This window comes from Camelina sativa, chromosome 11, assembly GCF_030686135.1.
Source record: "Camelina sativa cultivar CO46 ecotype springtype chromosome 11, ASM3068613v1".
In the NCBI taxonomy this organism is placed as follows: Eukaryota; Viridiplantae; Streptophyta; class Magnoliopsida; order Brassicales; family Brassicaceae; genus Camelina; species Camelina sativa.
In genome coordinates this window covers 7310878-7329236 of record NC_141890.1, presented here as the reverse complement: position 1 = coordinate 7329236, position 18359 = coordinate 7310878, and the positions used below count along the sequence as shown (strand labels likewise).

At 38.9% G+C, this 18359-nt stretch overlaps 7 protein-coding genes and 4 non-coding genes across 12 annotated transcripts; 3 read left to right on the top strand and 8 right to left on the bottom strand.

Moving 5' to 3' along the window:
* The first annotated feature begins 17 nt into the window (after positions 1–17).
* On the top strand, positions 18–2337 carry LOC104722321 (putative F-box/FBD/LRR-repeat protein At4g26350). Its single transcript, XM_019232538.2, has 5 exons — positions 18–110; positions 457–560; positions 679–1558; positions 1645–1779; positions 1880–2337. Exons 3-5 carry the CDS (start codon positions 686–688, stop codon positions 2162–2164), a joined length of 1293 nt encoding a protein of 430 aa, XP_019088083.1. The 5' UTR covers positions 18–110; positions 457–560; positions 679–685; the 3' UTR covers positions 2165–2337.
* A 111-nt stretch (positions 2338–2448) lies between these two features.
* On the bottom strand, positions 2449–2540 carry LOC147933721 (small nucleolar RNA SNORD24). Its single transcript, XR_015573253.1, has one exon. It is a non-coding gene; the product is annotated as a small nucleolar RNA SNORD24 (small nucleolar RNA).
* Positions 2541–2599: 59 nt separating this feature from the next.
* Positions 2600–2690, bottom strand: LOC147933720 (small nucleolar RNA R12). The gene has a single exon (XR_015573227.1). It is a non-coding gene; the product is annotated as a small nucleolar RNA R12 (small nucleolar RNA).
* A 100-nt stretch (positions 2691–2790) lies between these two features.
* Positions 2791–2877, bottom strand: LOC147933719 (small nucleolar RNA R12). The gene has a single exon (XR_015573214.1). It is a non-coding gene; the product is annotated as a small nucleolar RNA R12 (small nucleolar RNA).
* A 401-nt stretch (positions 2878–3278) lies between these two features.
* On the bottom strand, positions 3279–5847 carry LOC104722320 (uncharacterized). The gene is made up of 7 exons (XM_010440466.3): positions 5438–5847; positions 5017–5093; positions 4672–4806; positions 4484–4538; positions 4300–4387; positions 3932–4030; positions 3279–3846 (listed from the first exon to the last, which is right to left on the bottom strand). The coding sequence occupies exons 1-7, from the start codon at positions 5743–5745 to the stop codon at positions 3709–3711; spliced, it is 900 nt and encodes a 299-aa protein (XP_010438768.2). The 5' UTR covers positions 5746–5847; the 3' UTR covers positions 3279–3708.
* Positions 5848–5908: 61 nt separating this feature from the next.
* Positions 5909–5982, bottom strand: TRNAI-AAU (transfer RNA isoleucine (anticodon AAU)). Its single transcript has one exon. It is a non-coding gene; the product is annotated as a tRNA-Ile (tRNA).
* A 313-nt stretch (positions 5983–6295) lies between these two features.
* On the top strand, positions 6296–8751 carry LOC104722319 (putative pyruvate kinase, cytosolic isozyme). The gene is made up of 3 exons (XM_010440465.3): positions 6296–6769; positions 7184–7645; positions 7727–8751. Exons 1-3 carry the CDS (start codon positions 6551–6553, stop codon positions 8537–8539), a joined length of 1494 nt encoding a protein of 497 aa, XP_010438767.1. The 5' UTR covers positions 6296–6550; the 3' UTR covers positions 8540–8751.
* Positions 8752–9043: 292 nt separating this feature from the next.
* On the bottom strand, positions 9044–10870 carry LOC104722318 (E3 ubiquitin-protein ligase SIRP1). 2 transcript variants are annotated; one of them, XM_010440463.3, is made up of 2 exons: positions 10627–10870; positions 9044–10298 (listed from the first exon to the last, which is right to left on the bottom strand). In XM_010440463.3, the coding sequence occupies exon 2, from the start codon at positions 10252–10254 to the stop codon at positions 9169–9171; it is 1086 nt and encodes a 361-aa protein (XP_010438765.2). In that variant the 5' UTR covers positions 10255–10298; positions 10627–10870; the 3' UTR covers positions 9044–9168. The 2 variants fall into 2 exon arrangements, with proteins under 2 accessions (XP_010438765.2, XP_010438764.2); XM_010440462.2 differs by having other exon boundaries at positions 10644–10870.
* Positions 10871–10928: 58 nt separating this feature from the next.
* LOC104722317 (RGS1-HXK1-interacting protein 1) lies at positions 10929–13135 on the top strand. The gene is made up of 8 exons (XM_087474001.1): positions 10929–11300; positions 11610–11676; positions 11906–11983; positions 12119–12171; positions 12272–12408; positions 12504–12568; positions 12678–12736; positions 12823–13135. Exons 1-8 carry the CDS (start codon positions 11058–11060, stop codon positions 12910–12912), a joined length of 792 nt encoding a protein of 263 aa, XP_087330127.1. The 5' UTR covers positions 10929–11057; the 3' UTR covers positions 12913–13135.
* Position 13136: 1 nt separating this feature from the next.
* LOC104730769 (uncharacterized) lies at positions 13137–14514 on the bottom strand. Its single transcript, XM_010449976.3, has 2 exons — positions 14051–14514; positions 13137–13762 (listed from the first exon to the last, which is right to left on the bottom strand). Exons 1-2 carry the CDS (start codon positions 14416–14418, stop codon positions 13273–13275), a joined length of 858 nt encoding a protein of 285 aa, XP_010448278.2. The 5' UTR covers positions 14419–14514; the 3' UTR covers positions 13137–13272.
* Positions 14515–14733: 219 nt separating this feature from the next.
* Positions 14734–16592, bottom strand: LOC104722314 (gibberellic acid methyltransferase 1). Its single transcript, XM_010440458.3, has 3 exons — positions 15877–16592; positions 15282–15569; positions 14734–15193 (listed from the first exon to the last, which is right to left on the bottom strand). Exons 1-3 carry the CDS (start codon positions 16357–16359, stop codon positions 14831–14833), a joined length of 1134 nt encoding a protein of 377 aa, XP_010438760.2. The 5' UTR covers positions 16360–16592; the 3' UTR covers positions 14734–14830.
* Positions 16593–18359: the final 1767 nt, after the last annotated feature.

Below are 18359 nucleotides of genomic sequence, written 5' to 3'. Positions count from 1 at the left end.
TGATCTGACTCCCTCAGCTTTTTACCCTCGCATCCATGTTTGACGCGGAATATTAATCGTTCTCAAAAGATATGTGGCTTCACAGCCAGCAGTAGACAGTCTGTATCAAGGTAACTTCACATCGTTAATCACTATAAAGTTTTTAAATTATAGATAACGACTTGTATTGTACAAATGAGTAATTTTGACATTATATATTGGAGTTAGATTAGACTGTGGTTAAAACCAGTTCATCACTGGTTTACATACTAAAGCATCTTCGGTACAAGAGATGCGTATATTGGATCTTCATAGGTCTGGTAGCTCCGTAACAGAAGGATAGAGTCATAGAGATTATATCTTCTTGTAGTTTAGATTCTCCTAGATTGTAGATTGCAGTTCATTTCAATCTATATATATATATATATATATGTAATTTTGACTTGATTTACAGCCCCCTGATTTACTTTCTGCTAGGGTTTAGGTTTTTTCTCGTCAATTTTTAGTCCTTAGTCGCCGAGGAAACAAAGAGCTAAAGATCTTGACAAACAAGGAACTACGCATATCTCCAAACAATCAGTGTAATTTTTTTTTTTTTTTTTTTACTGTGATTCTCTGTTTTTATGTGTTGTGTGTCTGTGCTTCGAATCATATATGTATATATATCCTTTTTAAGTCTTTCGACTTTTGGTTTTGTAGTGTTGATATGGACATCATCAGTCAATGTCCGGATCACTTGCTCTTGCAAATACTGTCATTTATACCAACAAAAGATGTCATTGTCACGAGTCGTTTGTCCAAAAGATGGCGATACCTTTGGAGATCGGTGCCAAAACTTGAATACTGTTGTAGAAGTCAAAACCAAAGATTCACGCAGTTTGTTTACAGATCTTTGCTAAAACATAACGGTCCAGTTCTAGAGAGGTTGGTTCTCAAGAATCTTAATCTTAACCTTGAATGCCGTGATGTAGATGTTGGGCTATGGATTGATATTGCAGTTAGTCGTCGTATGCGTGAGCTTGAAATTTCTATTGCTTATGCTGAGGAAAGATCCTTCCGTTTGCCTCGTAGCTTATATACATGTGAAACACTCGAGAGCTTGTTACTCAACATCAAAGATTGCGTTCTTGTGGATGTTCCTTTAGCGGTTTGCCTCCCTTGCCTCAAAAAACTATACCTTAGGAGTCCCGGTTTCGCAGACAAAACTTCTGTTCTTAGGCTTATATACGGTTGCCCTAATCTTGAGGAGTTGAGTTTAGCACGACCTAATGTCGATGGCGACTGTACGATACATATGGCAGGCCACACTATAGAATACACTGCTGATGTGTCTTCCTTAAGAGGACGGCATTTTTTTGAGAAAAAGTTCGACGAGATGTTTGGAAAGGGTAGTAGTAATGTGATCAAGGCTCCTTTGAAATATTTTTTTGTTTCTAATTATGTTCTTCTCGACTCCCGTCGGAAAATGCCTGATTTGGTCATGGCACGTATTGGGACTAGTAATAAATCAGTTGCTCAGAAGTATCTCAGAAAGCTTAGTTGGGTCAGAGGCCTTTATCTATGTTTATCACTACCAGAGGTAATAACAAATCTTGTGATTAGCATGTATATATATATATTGTTCCTCCGTACTATTCTGACTTAAAATTTTGTTTATATTAACAGGTTATGAATCCTTCTGAAATAATCGTCCGTCACCTTGTTGACCTTAAGATATGTACGTGTACTCCAGGTTGGTGGGATCTTCTTACTCAAATGCTCCAAGATTCCCCTAAACTACGGTTTCTCACACTCACCAATGTATGTATAAGTCTTTTTTTTTTTTCTCTACTGTCACTTTTAGCACAAGTATGTTTTTGATCGTGATCATTGCCGTGTAATTGTTGGTAATTGTTATCAGCATCATTATTGCCGTGGACTTCCTAGTTCAGAGATCCCGAATTGCTGGAAGCGGCCGAGTTCTGTTCCTGCGAGTTTGTTGTCCAGTCTTGAAGGTTTCAAGTGGAGTGGGTATAAAGGTAGAGTAAGAGATAAAGAATTGGCAACATATGTCCTAGGGAATGCAACTGGTTTAAAGAAAAGTTTCTCTTTGGACTCAAATGATTTTAGAGAGAAGTATCGGATGGTCCGGGAGTTAGCAGCTGTACGTAGGCCTTCCCCATCATGTCGGCTTCTGCTCGATTGAACATGTTAGCTTTGAATATCAGAGATGTCGTATATTCTTTAATATTTTTCCCTCTTGCTTTTTAATTGGTCTGGTTTAATCTAAACTTGTTTGGCCTGAGAAAATCTGAATAGTGGCTAGAGTGGTTTCACATCATAAGTCCATTGACGAATAAGATAAACATTTCAAAGTTTGTTCACGAGTCTAAACCTTTGGTTACTTCGAATTGATATCTGTAAATTAAAACACAAGAACATGACTGATAAAATTGGAATAAAAAAAAAAGTAGAAGAAAACAAAAAAAAGGCCTCAGAGATCTTGGTGGTAAAACCAATCATCAAGTGAAAGAACAAAGTTCTTCATCAAGAGTAGCAAATATTTTCTTGCATCACTGGCCTACTTTTTTTTCCTTAGAAAATCAAGATTTGAAAAAAATTAGTAAAAATCTAATGATGGATGAATCAGAAGTAGCTGGTTTGTGATCACATCTTTCCCGTCGAAGGGAATTCAAAGGGAATCCGAACGATTTTTTTTCGTCATCTTTCATCATCAAAGACTACTTAAACTAAACAAAAATTTCATAAGAAGACTTCACACTAAATCAAACCAAGGCAGAGTAAGCAAAGGAATAAAAAAAAAGAAGATGGATGAGTCAGAAGTAGCTGGTTATATAATCACATCTTTCCCGTAGGGAATTCAAAGGGAATCCGAATGATTTTTTTCGTCATCCTCACCATCTCTTTTCTCTTAAGACTCAAGAAAACGAAAAAAAAAAAAAAAACATTTCGAATCTACGACTACGAAAACTATAGATAAGCCATTGCTAATGAGATTTCACCAAAAATCGAATCGATTGATAAACAGATATATAAATACGCCGCGAGGTTGTTTGTTATGAACTTATAATACAAAGAAGTTTATATACGGCCACGAGTAGGTTTGATTACAAGAAGATGCCCTAATCTCTATGCTTTACGCTCCCGTTTTAGCATCAGCTCTCTCTCATGGGTTCTATCTTTTGGTTTGGGCTTTTTTTTTTTTGTCAAGGGCCCTTTTAGTACGTGAGTAAGACAACAACAACAAAAAAAGTAAAAAACTCTTACCTCTCTGTTACTGTAAGTAAAAAACATCTCCATTTTGAGGAATCAAAGAAAACTTTACGAAAAAACTGATTATACACTTATACAGCTTGTTTTTTGTTTCTCAAATATGGGACACAAGTGAAGGAGAATACAAAGACATAAACATGAAAACTACCGACTACGACATAAAATCATAAAAATCTTAGGGTAATATATATTAATAATACAGACATGAGCATGTTTGTGTTTCTTAGCAAATATTCATGTTGAGCTGCAATTGATAGAGATTCAGTCTCAGGTTTATCAAAACCTTCGTACCTGAAGCGGTCTGTGAAGACAGAATCTCTCCTCATAGTGACTCCGTCTATATATATATAAGATCATGGGATCAACACTTTGCCTACGAGCTTTTTCCGACGACCAAAATCCTGAGGCTGCCTGCCTGCCTGCCTCCTAACGTAGATTGCAGGTTTTACTTCTAACTTATACTGACACTTCTTGCTTTGATTCTAAAGCTTGAGGTGTTGATGTTGCCGCTCTTTCCTTGACATATGTCCTTAGGCATCCGTTGATTATGCGTGGCGCTGATCCATCGCAGAACCGTTTTGCAAGATCAACAGCCTTTTTTCACATCATTTTTGTAACAAGTGTTAGTTCACAACAAGAGCAAGGTGTGTATCACATTGCAAAACTAACTGTATGTTACCTCGTTTATGACTATTGGGTGTCGGGTTTCAAGTACTGCCACTTCAGACATTGCCAAGTGAAGAATTGAAAACTCTAGTATTCTTCCAGCTGGTGCACTCTGCGAATAGTTGCCAAAACATCCATAAGGTTATTATCGGTGGTAAGAGAAAGACAGATATGCATACAATCACACAACCAAAATAAAGAAGCTAATTCAAAAGTCAACTGTTGAGCTCAGGGTGCCAAACAGCTAATAATAATGTGAGCTATCACATAAAGAGACACCGGAAGATAATGCTAAGCAACGAAGTTTTGAGTTTGGTGGTTCCTTAATTTTAAAGGATCCAGTACTCGACCGTAGTTGAAGTTTAAGTGTTTAGTTTATACCTTCCAGTCTGGGGGCGAGATTTTCTCGATGATAACGACATGAGTATCCCATTTATCAACCACAGCAGCCAAGAGTTTCTTTGCAAACCTTTGGAAAAATAAATAGTAGCAATAGGGTATTCAAGATTTATTTTGGAGTAAAGTAAGCAGCAATTTCTATCCATCGATACATGTTATAGATTACCGTAATACAAGTTTGCTATACACCAGCTTTGGGGGAGCTGAAAGCACTTCTGCTTCTGCAGAAAAAAAAGAGGATTAAAAAACAGGTATTAGTATGTCGTTTACAAGGGAAATTTCCATTAGCTGATCCAAACAAGAGTCTTTTTGCTATATATAATAAGTAAAGCAGAAGAGAAAAACTTGACCAACCGATTTTCGATTCTTTTTCATCATGGCGCACAAGCTCATCTTCCTCTTCTTTTGTTTCTGTCTTAACTGGGGGTCCTCCAAAGCTCATGTGGTTGTATTCCAACAAAGAATTCTTGTCAAACTCGTATCCAGGCTCTGTACAAAGCCAAACATTATACTCATCACAAGCATCTAAATCCAGAAAAAAAAATTGAGCAAGTGATTCACAAAGTAGGAAATCACAAAGTAGGAAATAGTACTAATAAAAATCACAGAGATTACAATGGGTCCTATATTCATGACTGTGTTGAAGCAGGAAACAAAAACAAGATTAAAAAAAAAACATGGTTTAGTTGAGATACTTGCCTCTTCTTGCATTTATTCTCTTCTCAAAGAGACGAATAGGGTCTGATCCTTCTAAGCATGCGGCATAAAGTATTACTCTGTCAAGATCATCCAAAATAAGAAAATTAGAGAACAGATTCAAACCAACAGCAAATAATCATACACTAGTTCATTTCAGTGGAAACCAAAGTGTATATAGTCTAGAGTTATCCCATCTAAACTAAAATTGATTTCAGGTTTTAGGGTTTTGGATAAGACCTTAAACCCAATACTCATGGAACTCTAATTTGAGCTTCATTCTAGTCCCACGAAGCCACAAAGATAACCAAAATCGTCCCAATTTCAGTAAAGACGATTTCTTTTTTCCAGCAAAATCTCCAATTCACCAGCGAAATAGCGAATACGAATTAAGAAACGAACAAAGAGAGATAATGAAGCTTACAGAGCGAGCTCGCGTGCGGCTCGAGGACTGCTCAATCGACCGCTCTTATCTATCTTAGGCATCGGGACATCTTTCACCTCCTCCGCGGAAATCTTCGGCGTACGTAGAGCGCTTCTCGTCGGGGATAGAAACAGCCGTAGAGACGACGACCGTTTATTTCCAGTCCTTAGGGAAACCAAGTTCGTCGGCCGGAGCGAATCCACCAATGTAAATCCTATAGAACGGTGAGAATCTGGTGAAACGTTACTGGAGAAGTAACAGAGACTCGAGGACGAACGTAAGCAAAGCGGCGATATGGTTCCCTCCATTTTTTTTGTTTCGAGCTCTTCTTCTCTCTCTCTCTGCTTCGTCGTGTTAATCAGAAGAAGAAGAAGCAGATAACGATATCCGTAAATTGAAAAGAAAAGAAAAATATCTCAGGGAAAACAAACGACGACGTTTTATCGTCGCCCTGACTAAATTTAATTAAAATGGCCTATACAGGGATCGAACCTGTGACCTTCGCGTTATTAGCACGACGCTCTAACCAACTGAGCTAATAGGCCAATACGTTATACTCTGATACATATATATACTAGTATAAAATTGATGAGGCAGGTTTCTTTCAAGACAAGTATCAAGTGTTACACATTGTAATGTACTTTGTTAAGTGTGCTGAGTTTTAACATTTTTTTGGGGGTTTATGTGATTAATGTTTTGTTACTCTAGACTTCTGAATTCAAAATACTAGATTCTATGATAACAAAACGGATATAATTGTTGTTCGGAGTGAAATCACAAAAACAAAAAAATGATGTATTTATTAATCTTTATTATTACGTGGCTATTTTATTTTCTATCACAAAAAACCAAAAAATTACAACATAATTTCTTCATTTTAGCCCCTAAGTGATTTTTATTTTTCTTCCAGCAACCTGCGTTTAGGTTTTTGCCTTTGCACCTCCCACCAACCAACAAACTTGCATTTCCACATCAAAGGTTTCAAAGAGATCTGTCTCTGCCTTGTCCTCCAAATCAGATCTCTCTGACACAGTATCATCACAGTCCTTGATCGTCTCGGCCAGATCGTCTTTTGTTATTATTTTGTGTATTGAGATCGTTTACGCTACTACGATGGCTATGGAACAGAGGCCAAAGACTAAGATCGTGTGCACACTCGGGCCAGCGTCCAGATCCGTTCCAATGGTTGAGAAGCTTCTTAGGGCGGGGATGAGCGTGGCTCGCTTCAACTTTTCTCATGGATCTTATGAATATCACCAGGAGACCCTCGACAATCTTCGTCAGGCTATGCTTAACACTGGCATGCTCTGTGCTGTCATGCTCGACACCAAGGTCAATCTTATTAAAAACTTCTGTGATATATGTGCATTTCTATAGGGATGCCATTGCGGTGTTTTCTTTTGATTTGGGCTGATGGGCTCTGTTCACGCCTGTTTCTGTATTGCTTGGTGTATTTCATTGTTGATCTGAGGACACTTGTTTTGTTTCCTGATATTTGTGATATGGTACGTTTGTGTTATAGAAACTGTCAATAGAGTCTTTGCTTGAAATTCTCACTCTCTTGTCTTTTACAGGAAAGTTAATAAAAATGTGAAGTGGATGTGTAGCTTAATGTTAGCTGATACGTACTCTTTTTTTTTGTAGAGGCCTTATTATTAATAATATCATGAACCTGATAGATTATATGTTTTGGGGTATGTTTTTTTGAATAATGCTATAACAAAGGATTTTGGATTTGTTTGGCAGGGACCAGAGATTCGAACCGGGTTCTTAAAGGATGGGAAACCTATCCAGTTGAAACAAGGCCAAGAAATCACCATTTCGACAGACTATGACTTGAAAGGTGATGATAAGACGATTTGCATGAGCTACAAAAAGTTAGCTGAAGATGTCAATCCAGGCATGGGGATACTCTGTGCCGATGGTACCATCTCCTTAAAGGTTCTTTCTTGTGACAAAGCAAAGGGCACGGTCCGTTGCCGTTGTGAGAACACATCAATGCTTGGTGAGAGGAAGAACGTTAATCTCCCTGGTGTTGTGGTTGATCTCCCAACTCTAACTGAAAAAGACAAGCAAGACATTCTTGAATGGGGAGTTCCAAATCAAATCGACATGATTGCTCTGTCTTTCGTCAGAAAAGGTTCAGACTTGGTGCAGGTTAGGAAGCTACTAGGGAAACATGCCAAAACCATTCTTCTCATGTCAAAGGTATACATATAAACGCCACTCAAACTAATATCACATTTCTATGTTCAAATTCTTATGATATGTTACTTTATATATTGTCAGGTTGAAAACCAAGAAGGTGTGGCCAATTTTGATGACATCTTGGTAAACTCGGATGCGTTTATGATCGCAAGAGGTGACCTTGGAATGGAGATCCCAATCGAGAAGATATTCTTAGCTCAGAAAGTGATGATCTACAAGTGCAACTTCATGGGGAAGCCAGTGGTTACAGCGACTCAGATGCTCGAGTCTATGATCAAATCCCCACGACCAACAAGAGCAGAAGCTACTGATGTTGCAAACGCTGTCCTCGATGGTACGGACTGTGTCATGCTGAGCGGTGAAACCGCAGCAGGAGCATATCCAGAGCTTGCTGTCCGTACAATGGCGAAGATATGTGTGGAAGCAGAGAGCACACTGGACAATGGAGACATCTTCAAGAGAATAATGCTTCACGCTGAGGTTCCCATGAGCCCGATTGAGTCACTTGCTTCCTCTGCAGTCAGAACCGCTACTTCCTCTAGAGCCACTCTCATGTTGGTGTTGACCAGAGGAGGTAGCACGGCCAAACTGGTGGCTAAGTACAGACCAGGGATACCCATTTTGTCTGTTGTAGTTCCAGAAATCACGTCCGACTCTTTTGATTGGTCGTGTAGCAACGAGGCACCGGCAAGACACAGCCTCATCTTCCGCGGTTTAGTCCCGGTGCTGTACGCTGGATCAGCTAGAGCCTCGATTGACGAGTCAACAGAAGAGACTATCGAGTTCGCGACAGAGTACGGGAAAAAGAAGCAGCTGTGCAAGACCGGAGACTCCGTGGTGGCTCTCCTCCGCACAGGTAACGCTATTGTTATCAAGATCTTGACTGTCAAGTGATCTCATTTTGCGTTATGCGTTTTTCCGGAGTTTCTTAGCGTTTTGGATATTATTCATAAAGTTTTCATGGAAACTCCAAGTCTTTTTTGATTTTGATTTTTTTTTGTGTTTGGCTGACAAGTTGAAACTTCACACATTACATAATGTTGTTGGACCATACTCTGCTTTGTTTGGTACGAGTGCAATTGCATAACTAAAGTCTATTTTTTGAATATATCTTGCCAAAATGTGTAACGTGAATCATTTGGCTCGTGATCACAGAGCTTTGGGATTCGTATTTGAAGATATTGCATGCAGTCCACAACCAAATTCACATGCCCCTCCCTCTCTACATAAATACCTGTGTCCATCTTTTTATGTTTTACACACCAAAAGAGAAAGAAAAAGAAGTACTTTTAACGGAAACTATTGAATCACAAACAAACCCATATGATCATCAGATTCATCTGTGCAAAATGCAAATAGTTTGAGTTTATGCAGCACATTAAGTCAAGCAAGATGATATAAAACAAATAAAGAGAAGTTTCCATTCATCCAAAGTGTTTATTTGTTATATTCAAAAATCTGAGTGAACAAGATTTTATGTACTACAAACTGAGGAATAGTGATGATGTTTTCCTTCACCCTGATTATGAGTTCTCACCAAGATGAGATGACCCTGAGGCGGATGCGGATGAAGAAGAGGAGGAAGAGAATAATCCGCTGAATGGCCACGGAAAAGAGAACCTTCTCTCGCTCACATTATTAATGCTTGCATCATCTTCCATATTCTCATTACTTATGTTGATCTCTAGAGTTCTTGTTCTCGGTCTTACCGGATCTATCTTTGTCTCATCATCAGGAGGGAGTTCATAACGGCAGACAGGACACGAACTGTGAAGCTCGAGCCACGGTACTATACACCGGATGTGAAACTTGTGCTTACACGGCATCTCTTTAGCTTCACTTCCTTTGTCAAAATCATCCAAACAAACCGAGCATTGCAATGGCTCACTTATCTTGACCGTTGGGAGATTCTCCACGGCTTCTTTTCGAGCTGGAAGAGTCCCATGCCTGATAGGATCGTTATCAGCTAGATGTTCAAGCAAGTGGTCTAAACTGGGTCCAACAAAGTAATCTCCAATAGCAGAAAGAGAAGTGTTGTTCCGGTTTTGATTCAAACTCGTCGATCCCTGAACAACAGCTGACTGATTAAACGGGTCTCGGTCCGAGCTCTCATACTCGGAAGTAATCCCTTCACGAATCCCCTGAAGCAACTGCAGTATGGTAGCTGAGCTTCTCCGTCTCCTCCTAAGGATAGACTCAAACTCTCTGTCTAAATCAATCTCTCTACCTTGTTGCCTGTGCCTATGACGACGATGATGATGAAGATGATGGACATTGCGGTCATTTCCACCAACAACATCATCAGCAGCACCATTGACCTCCTCATCATCATCATTATCAACACCAAACTCTGTCCTCCTAAACCTTCTACGTCTCCGAGGATTGCTCATCATTCCAAGCAAGATTGGACCCCATAGAGACAATGCACGGTCTGTACCAAAATCGATCTCAGGGTCTTGAACCTCCCTTAGACCACCGCTGCTGCCACCAGTAATCTCACCGCTCATTTCCTCGACAAACCCGCTTTGGCAAAAGGGACATTTGATCTCAGCATCAATGATTGGATTCACCATTTGTGTACACATATGACACCAATACCTAGCTGCCATTGCCTCTTCCTCCTGCTTTCCTTCCCCACCCAAATCTCTCGTTTCTAAAATAATTAGAAAGAACATGATGAAAACCTAATAAATTTCCCATCTTTGTTCCATCCGTATTATATTCAGTTTCAGCAGATCTAAATAAACATAACGGCATTCCCAAAAAAACTCATTTTCATTAAGATCAATAGCTCAATATTCAGACAGGAAAACGCAAGAAAACCAAGTTTTCAATGCAAACACGAATAAACTAATTATATAATTGACGAAAAAATATAAACTTTACCAACCAATGAATAATTGGAACTAGAGCTAATCCGTGAAAAGAAAAAATCCCAATTATCATAGAGTAATCTAAACAAAACAGATACAAAACCAAACCTTGTAAATGTTCTTACTTTTTGGAGATCCAGAGAGAAAGAAATATTTTCTCTTCTTTAATTGAGAGATCTCCACCAAGATGAAAGAGAGCCTCTTTTATTGTTGTCTTTTTTATCTTCTGGGAGGAGAGGTCTGCAGAAATGGTGGGAGAAGAAAAAAAAAAAAATGATGGAGGAAAGGAACACGAAGACGAAGACGAAGACGAAGAAAGAGAAATGCAACGTAAAGTTGCAGACCCAATCTTAAAAGCCCATTAACTACAAATTGATATATAAAGGGGCCGGGTCGACCTTAACCGATTTAAACCAACTTCTAATTTAGAATCAAATTGAACCGAATCGAATCGAACCGAACCGGTGAAAGGTGATTCTCAAGTTGAAAGAAGAAGCGTAGCGTTTGTCTCGGGTGTCAGAAAAGGCAAATCGGAGACGATGAGCGAAACCGAAGCAACCGGCGTTACCGACGATTCGGCTCCAGCGATCGCGACTGAAACTGTTTCTGATGCGATGGAGCATAAAGCGATCGGTGTGGTTGATTCGGTGGGGGAAGCCATGGGAGGAGCAGAGAAATGGGTGGGTGATCTCCAACAGACGGTGAAGGAATCGACGGATTCCGCCATGCGCTCTGCTCGTTCCTTCCGTGAAAACTCGACCTCTCAGTTCCGCTCTATACAGGTTACTAATCTCTCTCTTTTGTTCACCATGACGTTTCTTACGAATCGAGATTCTTAGCAACAAAACCATGGATTTGGAATTCAATATCTCATAAGCTTTAATTACTTGAAATGAGTTCGATTCAAAACAGGATTTGCTCTGATTAGACGTTTCTATGTATTGGCATGGTGCTAAGTTTTGTTCATATGGTGAAATCTTCTTGTTGAATAATAGCATTAGAACTTATTGGCAGTGATCCCAGTCTACAATTGTGTCTTCGTATCCCGTACAATCCTGTTGTAGTTTTGATTTTGGTTTCTGAAATTGCAGGATTTCATTCCACATGCTTTGACTCAATATAAGACCTATGAGAATGCTTTCTTCAGCAAAGTAACAGGTAACTTGCAGCCAAATTATACTTGTAGACTAATGTAGTGCTTAGGAACGAGTATTTTAGATCAAACCATTGTTATATAATCATATAACAGATATTTGCCTAAAAACCTTCATATGTACTTGTAGTGCATCTTATAGTGATCTGAAACTATATAATCTTCCTCGCATGATTCACTAGATTTGTCACGGTTTATCGATTGTATCCTCTGCTGGTTTTGTTTTCTTTGCAGAAGAATTGACATACGCAAAAGAGCATCCAGCTGCTGCTGTTGGGATTGGTGTCGCTGCTAGTCTTGTTCTGATGCGAGGTATAACCTCTACTCTCTTATCGCTTTTACAACTTACAAGTTTCCTTTGCGTAGGAGCATCCAAATAGTATTACATCTGTTTTACTTGGATGTGTCTTGTTTGAATCTGATTTTCTGTTGTTCTACTGCTTACAGGCCCAAGAAGATTCTTGTTTCGTCAAACACTAGGCCGATTTCAAAGCGAAGAGGTCTACCATGCCATTGGCTTCAAATTTGTTCTTTGTTATACTTTCCCTGGTTTGTGTCCCTTCTCTTGTTTTTACATCCACTTCAAAATCATCTCATCAGGCACAGTTCTTGAGAGCTGAGAAGCATGTTCAGGAGTTGAACATGTCTGTAGACTTGATGAAAAAGGAGAGCAAGAAATTGCTTGAGAGGGCGACTTTAGCAGAGAAGGATATGAAACGCGGTCTCTCTGAACTCATGTATGTTCCAAACATCGACGCTCCCACTTATCTTACTAAGCTATTGACATCATTTGTGTTAATATGGCTATTGGCTACTTCTGTTATATCTATAGGAACTCTGGAAATGATATACATCGTCTTGCTAAGTCCGTCCACAAAGTTGAATGTGAAGCTGCAGGTAATGTTGAACAAGATTTATTTTTACTCCCTTCTCCCTTCCGATGGTATCTTTGATGATGCCGCTACGTCAGATTTCAATTTTACACAGAGATCTCTGTTCTCTGCAGATTTGATGGACGGACTTCGGCAAATTCCTGGAAGGGATGCTATCAAGCTTAGAGCCGAAGTGAGTCTGACTTTATTCTTCTCTCCCATTGTTTTAGCTTCAATGCAATGAACGTCTCATCAAATTCTCATGTCTTGACTCATTAGGTGGCTTCCATGACTTCGCTCTTGCGACAGAAGAGGATTGCATTGAACAAAAGGATCATGAGTATGTCTGAGCTAGGACTTCCTGTATGATATATCCAACACAAATCCATAATTTTTTTGGGGCTTCTCAAACAAACTTTGTTAGGTATTTTTCCAGTTGAGTCGCAGTGTACTCTCGTCCATGAACATCTGACTCTATCTGAAACTAAAAATCTGAGCTTGAGACAGAACTAGTATACTGTGTTGTTCACCTGATTCCTAAGATTTCTGTCTCGGAGAGAATTAATCGAGTGAGAAAAATATTTGTGCTCGAGTTTTGAGAATCTTAATTTTTATTAGTCTTGAAAATTTATAAGAAACAAAAAAGTAGTTACTAAATCCATCAGTGATGAAAATTTCTAGATATAAATAACATGAAGGTTTTCAATAGGCTAGTTTTGAAACGCGACTCTATGGGAAAGGGACTGTGGGCCATCCACCCACGCGACTCGGTGATCCAACCGCTCTAAATGGGCTCGTCATGTTAAATCCTTCGGACGAGCAAGAAGCTTCAGTCGTTGGACCGATCCGACCATTAATGTCCAACGTCCGCTCTCTCCTCCTTAGACGCTCCCTTTTGAGCAGAGTCCCTAACTTATCTTTTCCCTTCTTCCCCTTGACCGGAACAGGTATCATCTCCAAGCCCATCAGCTTTGCAACCACCCCTGTCTTGCACCATACCACACTTTCTCCAGCCACCGTCCGAGGCAGGCGTTTTGTCTCCAAGCTCGCTTGGCTTGATCTCTTCGATGTCCGTTGGTCCCCGCAGTGGGATCTCCGTCCTTCCTGTAATGTCATGTCAACACTGGTGCCAAGCTGGCGCCGGAACGATGACCGGTACATCGCATCCTTACCGTCCAACGAGAAACGTGGGTACTGATTCAACGCGTTCCTCGCAGACCTTACGCAAATAGAACATAAGTTAGATATACAAGCAACAAAACATAATATGGAATAGACAATGAAACATTCTGAAATTAATAAATTATATAACTTGTTGTCATAAAACTAATAACTTATTTCGTAAAACGAAATCAAAATCGGTAGTTGTTTTCCTATCGACAACGGGATATTCGTCTTAATTATTAGTATTACCATACTGTAATAGGTAAAGCAAGTATGCAAGTATTCGTAAGAGTTCATGAGTCCTCATGAATATTTTCTATGTATATAAATAAGCTTGACGCACCTCAAAATATCGGAACTGTTAACGCATGACATCCGAACGGGCTGATGAGATAACTTATCATCATCATCATCATCATCGTAGTTATCATAAGTACCGTAGTAAGATTCACGGAGTCTAGCTCTTCGAACAAGATCTTCTTCAACCTCTAGCTGAAGTATCATCTCCTCCAGCGTTCTCGGCGACCCTCCACTGAAAGGAGTGTTTTCAGGAGTAACCGAAAGGCCCACATCGTTCTTTTGATGTTGGTTTAGTGTAGAGGTCGAGCCATCGCCGCCACAAGAGCTCCCGAAGCCGCTACGTGCACCTCTTCCTCGCATTCTCGAGGCAATAGAGTATTTCTTGAGGAAGAAGAGAGAGAGATCTTTCATTGTTTTGTTTGGGATATTGTCTTAAGGATTTGAAATTGATCAAGAAGCCATGGTGGTGTGTGGTGTGATAGGAATGAATACGGGGCTGTTGCCTGGTGGGAGATAGTTTCTTTAAGTTTTGGGTTAAAAAAGAATTAAGTTTATTTTGAAGTTTTAATGAGTGTCACGTGGGAAAGTGTCATTGGCGGTCACGAGGTTCTCTTTTTCTCATTTTTCACGTATTGTGTGATACATAAATGGTTTGTTTCACTTTTCCGATCCATTCTTTGTAGTTTTTCTTATCCGAAGTAATATTGTTCACTAAAAAAAAGTATATAGGGAAAGATTGTAAAATTTCAAAAGTTATGGAAAACAGTATAATACATATGAAATACAATGGTCTTACTCTGGTAATACTACATAGATAATAACATCAAACCCTAATTGCTGAAACAGCGATCATATGATAAAAAGTGTCTTTGTTGAGAATATTTTTGTCGGCAGCAGCTCGAATTGCGTAACGTTTGAAGAGCTTAAGGGTCAGGTCAGGACCGAGATAGGCCTGAACAATCGGCTTTAAACCGGCTTGAACATAGTTAGCCCTGGATCGACCATACGAATCCGGATCTTTCATAAACTCGTCCTGCTTACCATTCATGTGATCAGCTATTTTAAAATTTTCCATTTTCTCTATCTTAAAACCACTACAACGATCAATCGCAGCAACGATATCATCCATGCTTCTAAAGTACACCGGGATGTTAAAACCATCTCGTTTCTCCTCTTCAATTAAACCCTTTTACAAAGAGACGTTTTGTAAAATCCATACATAAAAACATGAAAGTCTTCACAAAAGAAACATAATGACGTCATCATGAGATTACCTCGTCTACCAGATTTTGCCAAGCTTGATCCATCAAAGTTGTGAAAGGGTGCTTGAGACTCGAGTCAGTATCTCCGATTTGGCTGACTGAGCCAGATGGTCGACCACCCATCAACATGAACAACACTCCTCCTACCACAATCTCCTCTTTGCGACATTTCAAGAACTCGGCTAAGTCCTTGTCTGATTGCTCCGCGTATGTCTCCACGACTTCTTTCTCTGCTCCTTCAATCCACACCCTTCCCTTATTCCATGACTTCGATCCTTTCTCCATCACCTTTTCGGGTATCTAACATCATATCCAATGTACAAGGAAATGTAACGTTTTATGGTTTTTCATTAAAAAAATGAAAACATTGTAGGTTACAGAAATAAAGTTGGTTCGTCGGACTTTATCAATTGTTTTTTTTGATATCGTTCATTAACATTCACATTATAAGAAATGAAGATCATTTAGAAATCAGTTTTAGTATCCTTATGAAGCTATGAAAATCTTCAAAATATATTTAACTGTTCATGACCCTTCATATATTCACCAAAATTAACATAAGTACTTAAAACGATGTTGAATAAATAGCGGATGATAATACATATACCTGAGAGAGCCATTGTAAGGCGCTCATAGTCACAACGACATGGAGCTCTCCTTTGGGAAACAGCCGCTTATAGAACGACCCCGGAGCGCCAGCCGCGAAGTACTTCCGGCTGGAACCGTTCACTTTCTCATCCAACGACAGAAACAACGTGTTGAAGTCGTTAGAAGGCAAGTCAGAGAAAAAGACCTCAAACTCCGGCTCGGTTGCGCCGTCTTTATCCACGGCCAGCTTCTGCCGTAACACCTCAACCACCGTGTCGATCGTGGAAAAGGTGTTGTCTCCGATTGCGCAACCTAGATCGGCTATCTTCAGGTGAGAGTAGGAGCATCCTTTGGTAAGCTTAATAGAGTGGATAGCTGACGTCAGCATTGGTTTGCTCAAGGCTAAAGCTGCGGCGGGACCGTAACAGTTGTTCACGTAGCTGACGACATCATCGCCTCCTTGCATGGAGAGCACGTGCTCGAGGCTCCGCGACGACTCCATATTTTTGTGTGTAAAGGTGTGAACGTTATGCTAATGTAGTTAAATAAATTAAAAGAAGGATCTATTTGGTTTTAGAACTTACTGACTCTCAGTGAGGATCAAACATCTCTCTCTAGTCTCTATATATATATTACTCGATCGGTAACATTATCCACTCAAAGGCTACTTCGTCGTCGTTTTAACGTCAATTTAAGACATAACATATAACTTTAAAATATTGGACTGGATGCGTTACTTTATGAACCATTTATATTCAAAAAGAAAATATATAAGATCTTTATTTTTTGAAATTACCAGCAAAAATCCTAATGGTCTAAAAATAACATAGTCGTTGATGTGTCACTAACTCACTATGCGGTTTTAAACTAGTATAAATTCATGTTGTTAGAACCAATATAGAAATATTATTAACTTGCGATTTATAAATAGTTGTTAAGAGAAACTTTATGTTAGTAGACGCTTTCAAATTTCAATGTTTCCCACGAAATTAAAATTAAATATTAATAAAATTGTATGAATTACTACGAAATAATGAAGATATGTCGCTATCTCTAGAGTCTAAAAGAGATTAGCAGTTGGTTTTGACAAAGGAAAAGATTAGAGAGATTAGCAGTTGCGTTTAATTTTGGTATCTATAAATATGAGTTGATGGTTACGAGAGATTAGTCGCTGTCACTTGTCAGTCAGTGTCCACACTAAGATTTTTTGTTTTTAATTTTTTTGGATAAAGTGATTATTTTTTCTTTTGATAATACATTTATAAATATGCAACAACATCTTATATATCTCCAATGTTTGTAATCTTTTTACGGATAATTAGCATCCTCAGAGAACTTTTGCTATATGGTGCAGAGACATTCTACCATAGAGCGAGTTTAGTATAATGTCACGTCGTCGATTCTTTATTCGGTATATCAACAAAATTTTGGTTCAATTTCTGCCCTCCTGGAAAACAAAGCATAGGTAAAAAAGAAGAAGAATGAAGAAAAAGATAAGCTAAGTCGTTAATGTGTCACTTTCATTTTTCTTAATCGTTTGTTGTAACTTTTGGCAGTTGATTTCGGGAAAACGAAACATAGGTCTGTTACTCTGTTATTTAAATTATATACCGCCCAAATCCATCTTCATAGCACTGCTATGTACACTTAAACAATTACTCGCTTCTGCAAAGTCAAGACGATGGAGAAAAAAAGTTAGCATAAGTCAAAAAGCATGTCGTATGAGTTTGACGAGATTCCATGATTGTAATATCGACTAATTTATTTGAAAAGTAAGGTTTAACAAATCAACCGTAAAATGAACTAAGTTTATTTTTTTAATTTAATGTTAAATTATATTCAAAAGAAAATAAACGTTTTACAAAGCTGTTATTAAACACATTTCAAACAAAATAAACCTATGAAATCATAAGTTCAAGGCTAATAAAATCTTGCTGCAAACCAGGTTTGGATGTTTATATCCTTCCAGTTCTAAGAGTGCTTAGCCAATTGTGGACGTTTTTGTCAATGAGCTTTAGTAATCTCGCCTCCGTAACAGGTTGTTCCCATGACGCCGAGCATTTCTCTTTAACCATATTGAGTGAAGTGTGTTCTGAAAGGCATAGCTGATGAGAAGTTGTGTGGTCTTGTCAAGCTCCTCACCTCCTAGTAACGCCATAATCTGTTTCCAGTCTGTAGTGTACTTGTTCAGCAGGAGCTTCTTCGCCAGCGCCTCCCAATGACTTTAACCACATGATTAACGAAGTATTGATAGCCAATCTAATGTGTCGAATGATATGAGTAAGGGAGCAGTACTGAAGGCCGTTTGGTGGTCTCCATACTCACATGACCACTACGGAAGCCAAGTCCGAGCTGATGATTTTTTTTGTAATACCTCAGCATTCATTTTCTAGTGATACAAAAACTAAAATAAGTATGTGGGTTCCAACTTATAACATTATTTATACATTATGCTAAGTTTTGTGGGTTCCAACTCAACTAATTTTCTATGTGTAGATTGGT

Coding starts and splice junctions, on each gene's coding strand:
- LOC104722317 (XM_087474001.1), top strand. CDS start 11,058: ATGAGCGAAACCGAAGCAACCGGCGTTACCGACGATTCGGCTCCAGCG. Junction 11,984..12,118: donor TAGTCTTGTTCTGATGCGAG/GTATAACCTCTA, acceptor TACTGCTTACAG/GCCCAAGAAGATTCTTGTTT. Junction 12,569..12,677: donor AGTTGAATGTGAAGCTGCAG/GTAATGTTGAAC, acceptor TGTTCTCTGCAG/ATTTGATGGACGGACTTCGG.
- LOC104722318 (XM_010440463.3), bottom strand. CDS start 10,254: ATGGCAGCTAGGTATTGGTGTCATATGTGTACACAAATGGTGAATCCA.
- LOC104730769 (XM_010449976.3), bottom strand. CDS start 14,418: ATGAAAGATCTCTCTCTCTTCTTCCTCAAGAAATACTCTATTGCCTCG. Junction 13,763..14,050: donor AACAGTTCCGATATTTTGAG/GTGCGTCAAGCT, acceptor TATTTGCGTAAG/GTCTGCGAGGAACGCGTTGA.
- LOC104722319 (XM_010440465.3), top strand. CDS start 6,551: ATGGCTATGGAACAGAGGCCAAAGACTAAGATCGTGTGCACACTCGGG. Junction 6,770..7,183: donor CTGTCATGCTCGACACCAAG/GTCAATCTTATT, acceptor TTTGTTTGGCAG/GGACCAGAGATTCGAACCGG. Junction 7,646..7,726: donor CCATTCTTCTCATGTCAAAG/GTATACATATAA, acceptor ATATATTGTCAG/GTTGAAAACCAAGAAGGTGT.
- LOC104722321 (XM_019232538.2), top strand. CDS start 686: ATGGACATCATCAGTCAATGTCCGGATCACTTGCTCTTGCAAATACTG. Junction 1,559..1,644: donor TATGTTTATCACTACCAGAG/GTAATAACAAAT, acceptor TTATATTAACAG/GTTATGAATCCTTCTGAAAT. Junction 1,780..1,879: donor GGTTTCTCACACTCACCAAT/GTATGTATAAGT, acceptor AATTGTTATCAG/CATCATTATTGCCGTGGACT.
- LOC104722320 (XM_010440466.3), bottom strand. CDS start 5,745: ATGGAGGGAACCATATCGCCGCTTTGCTTACGTTCGTCCTCGAGTCTC. Junction 5,094..5,437: donor GCCGCACGCGAGCTCGCTCT/GTAAGCTTCATT, acceptor TGATCTTGACAG/AGTAATACTTTATGCCGCAT. Junction 4,388..4,483: donor TATAGCAAACTTGTATTACG/GTAATCTATAAC, acceptor ATTTTTCCAAAG/GTTTGCAAAGAAACTCTTGG.
- LOC104722314 (XM_010440458.3), bottom strand. CDS start 16,359: ATGGAGTCGTCGCGGAGCCTCGAGCACGTGCTCTCCATGCAAGGAGGC. Junction 15,570..15,876: donor CCTTACAATGGCTCTCTCAG/GTATATGTATTA, acceptor ATATGATGTTAG/ATACCCGAAAAGGTGATGGA. Junction 15,194..15,281: donor GGCAAAATCTGGTAGACGAG/GTAATCTCATGA, acceptor TCTTTGTAAAAG/GGTTTAATTGAAGAGGAGAA.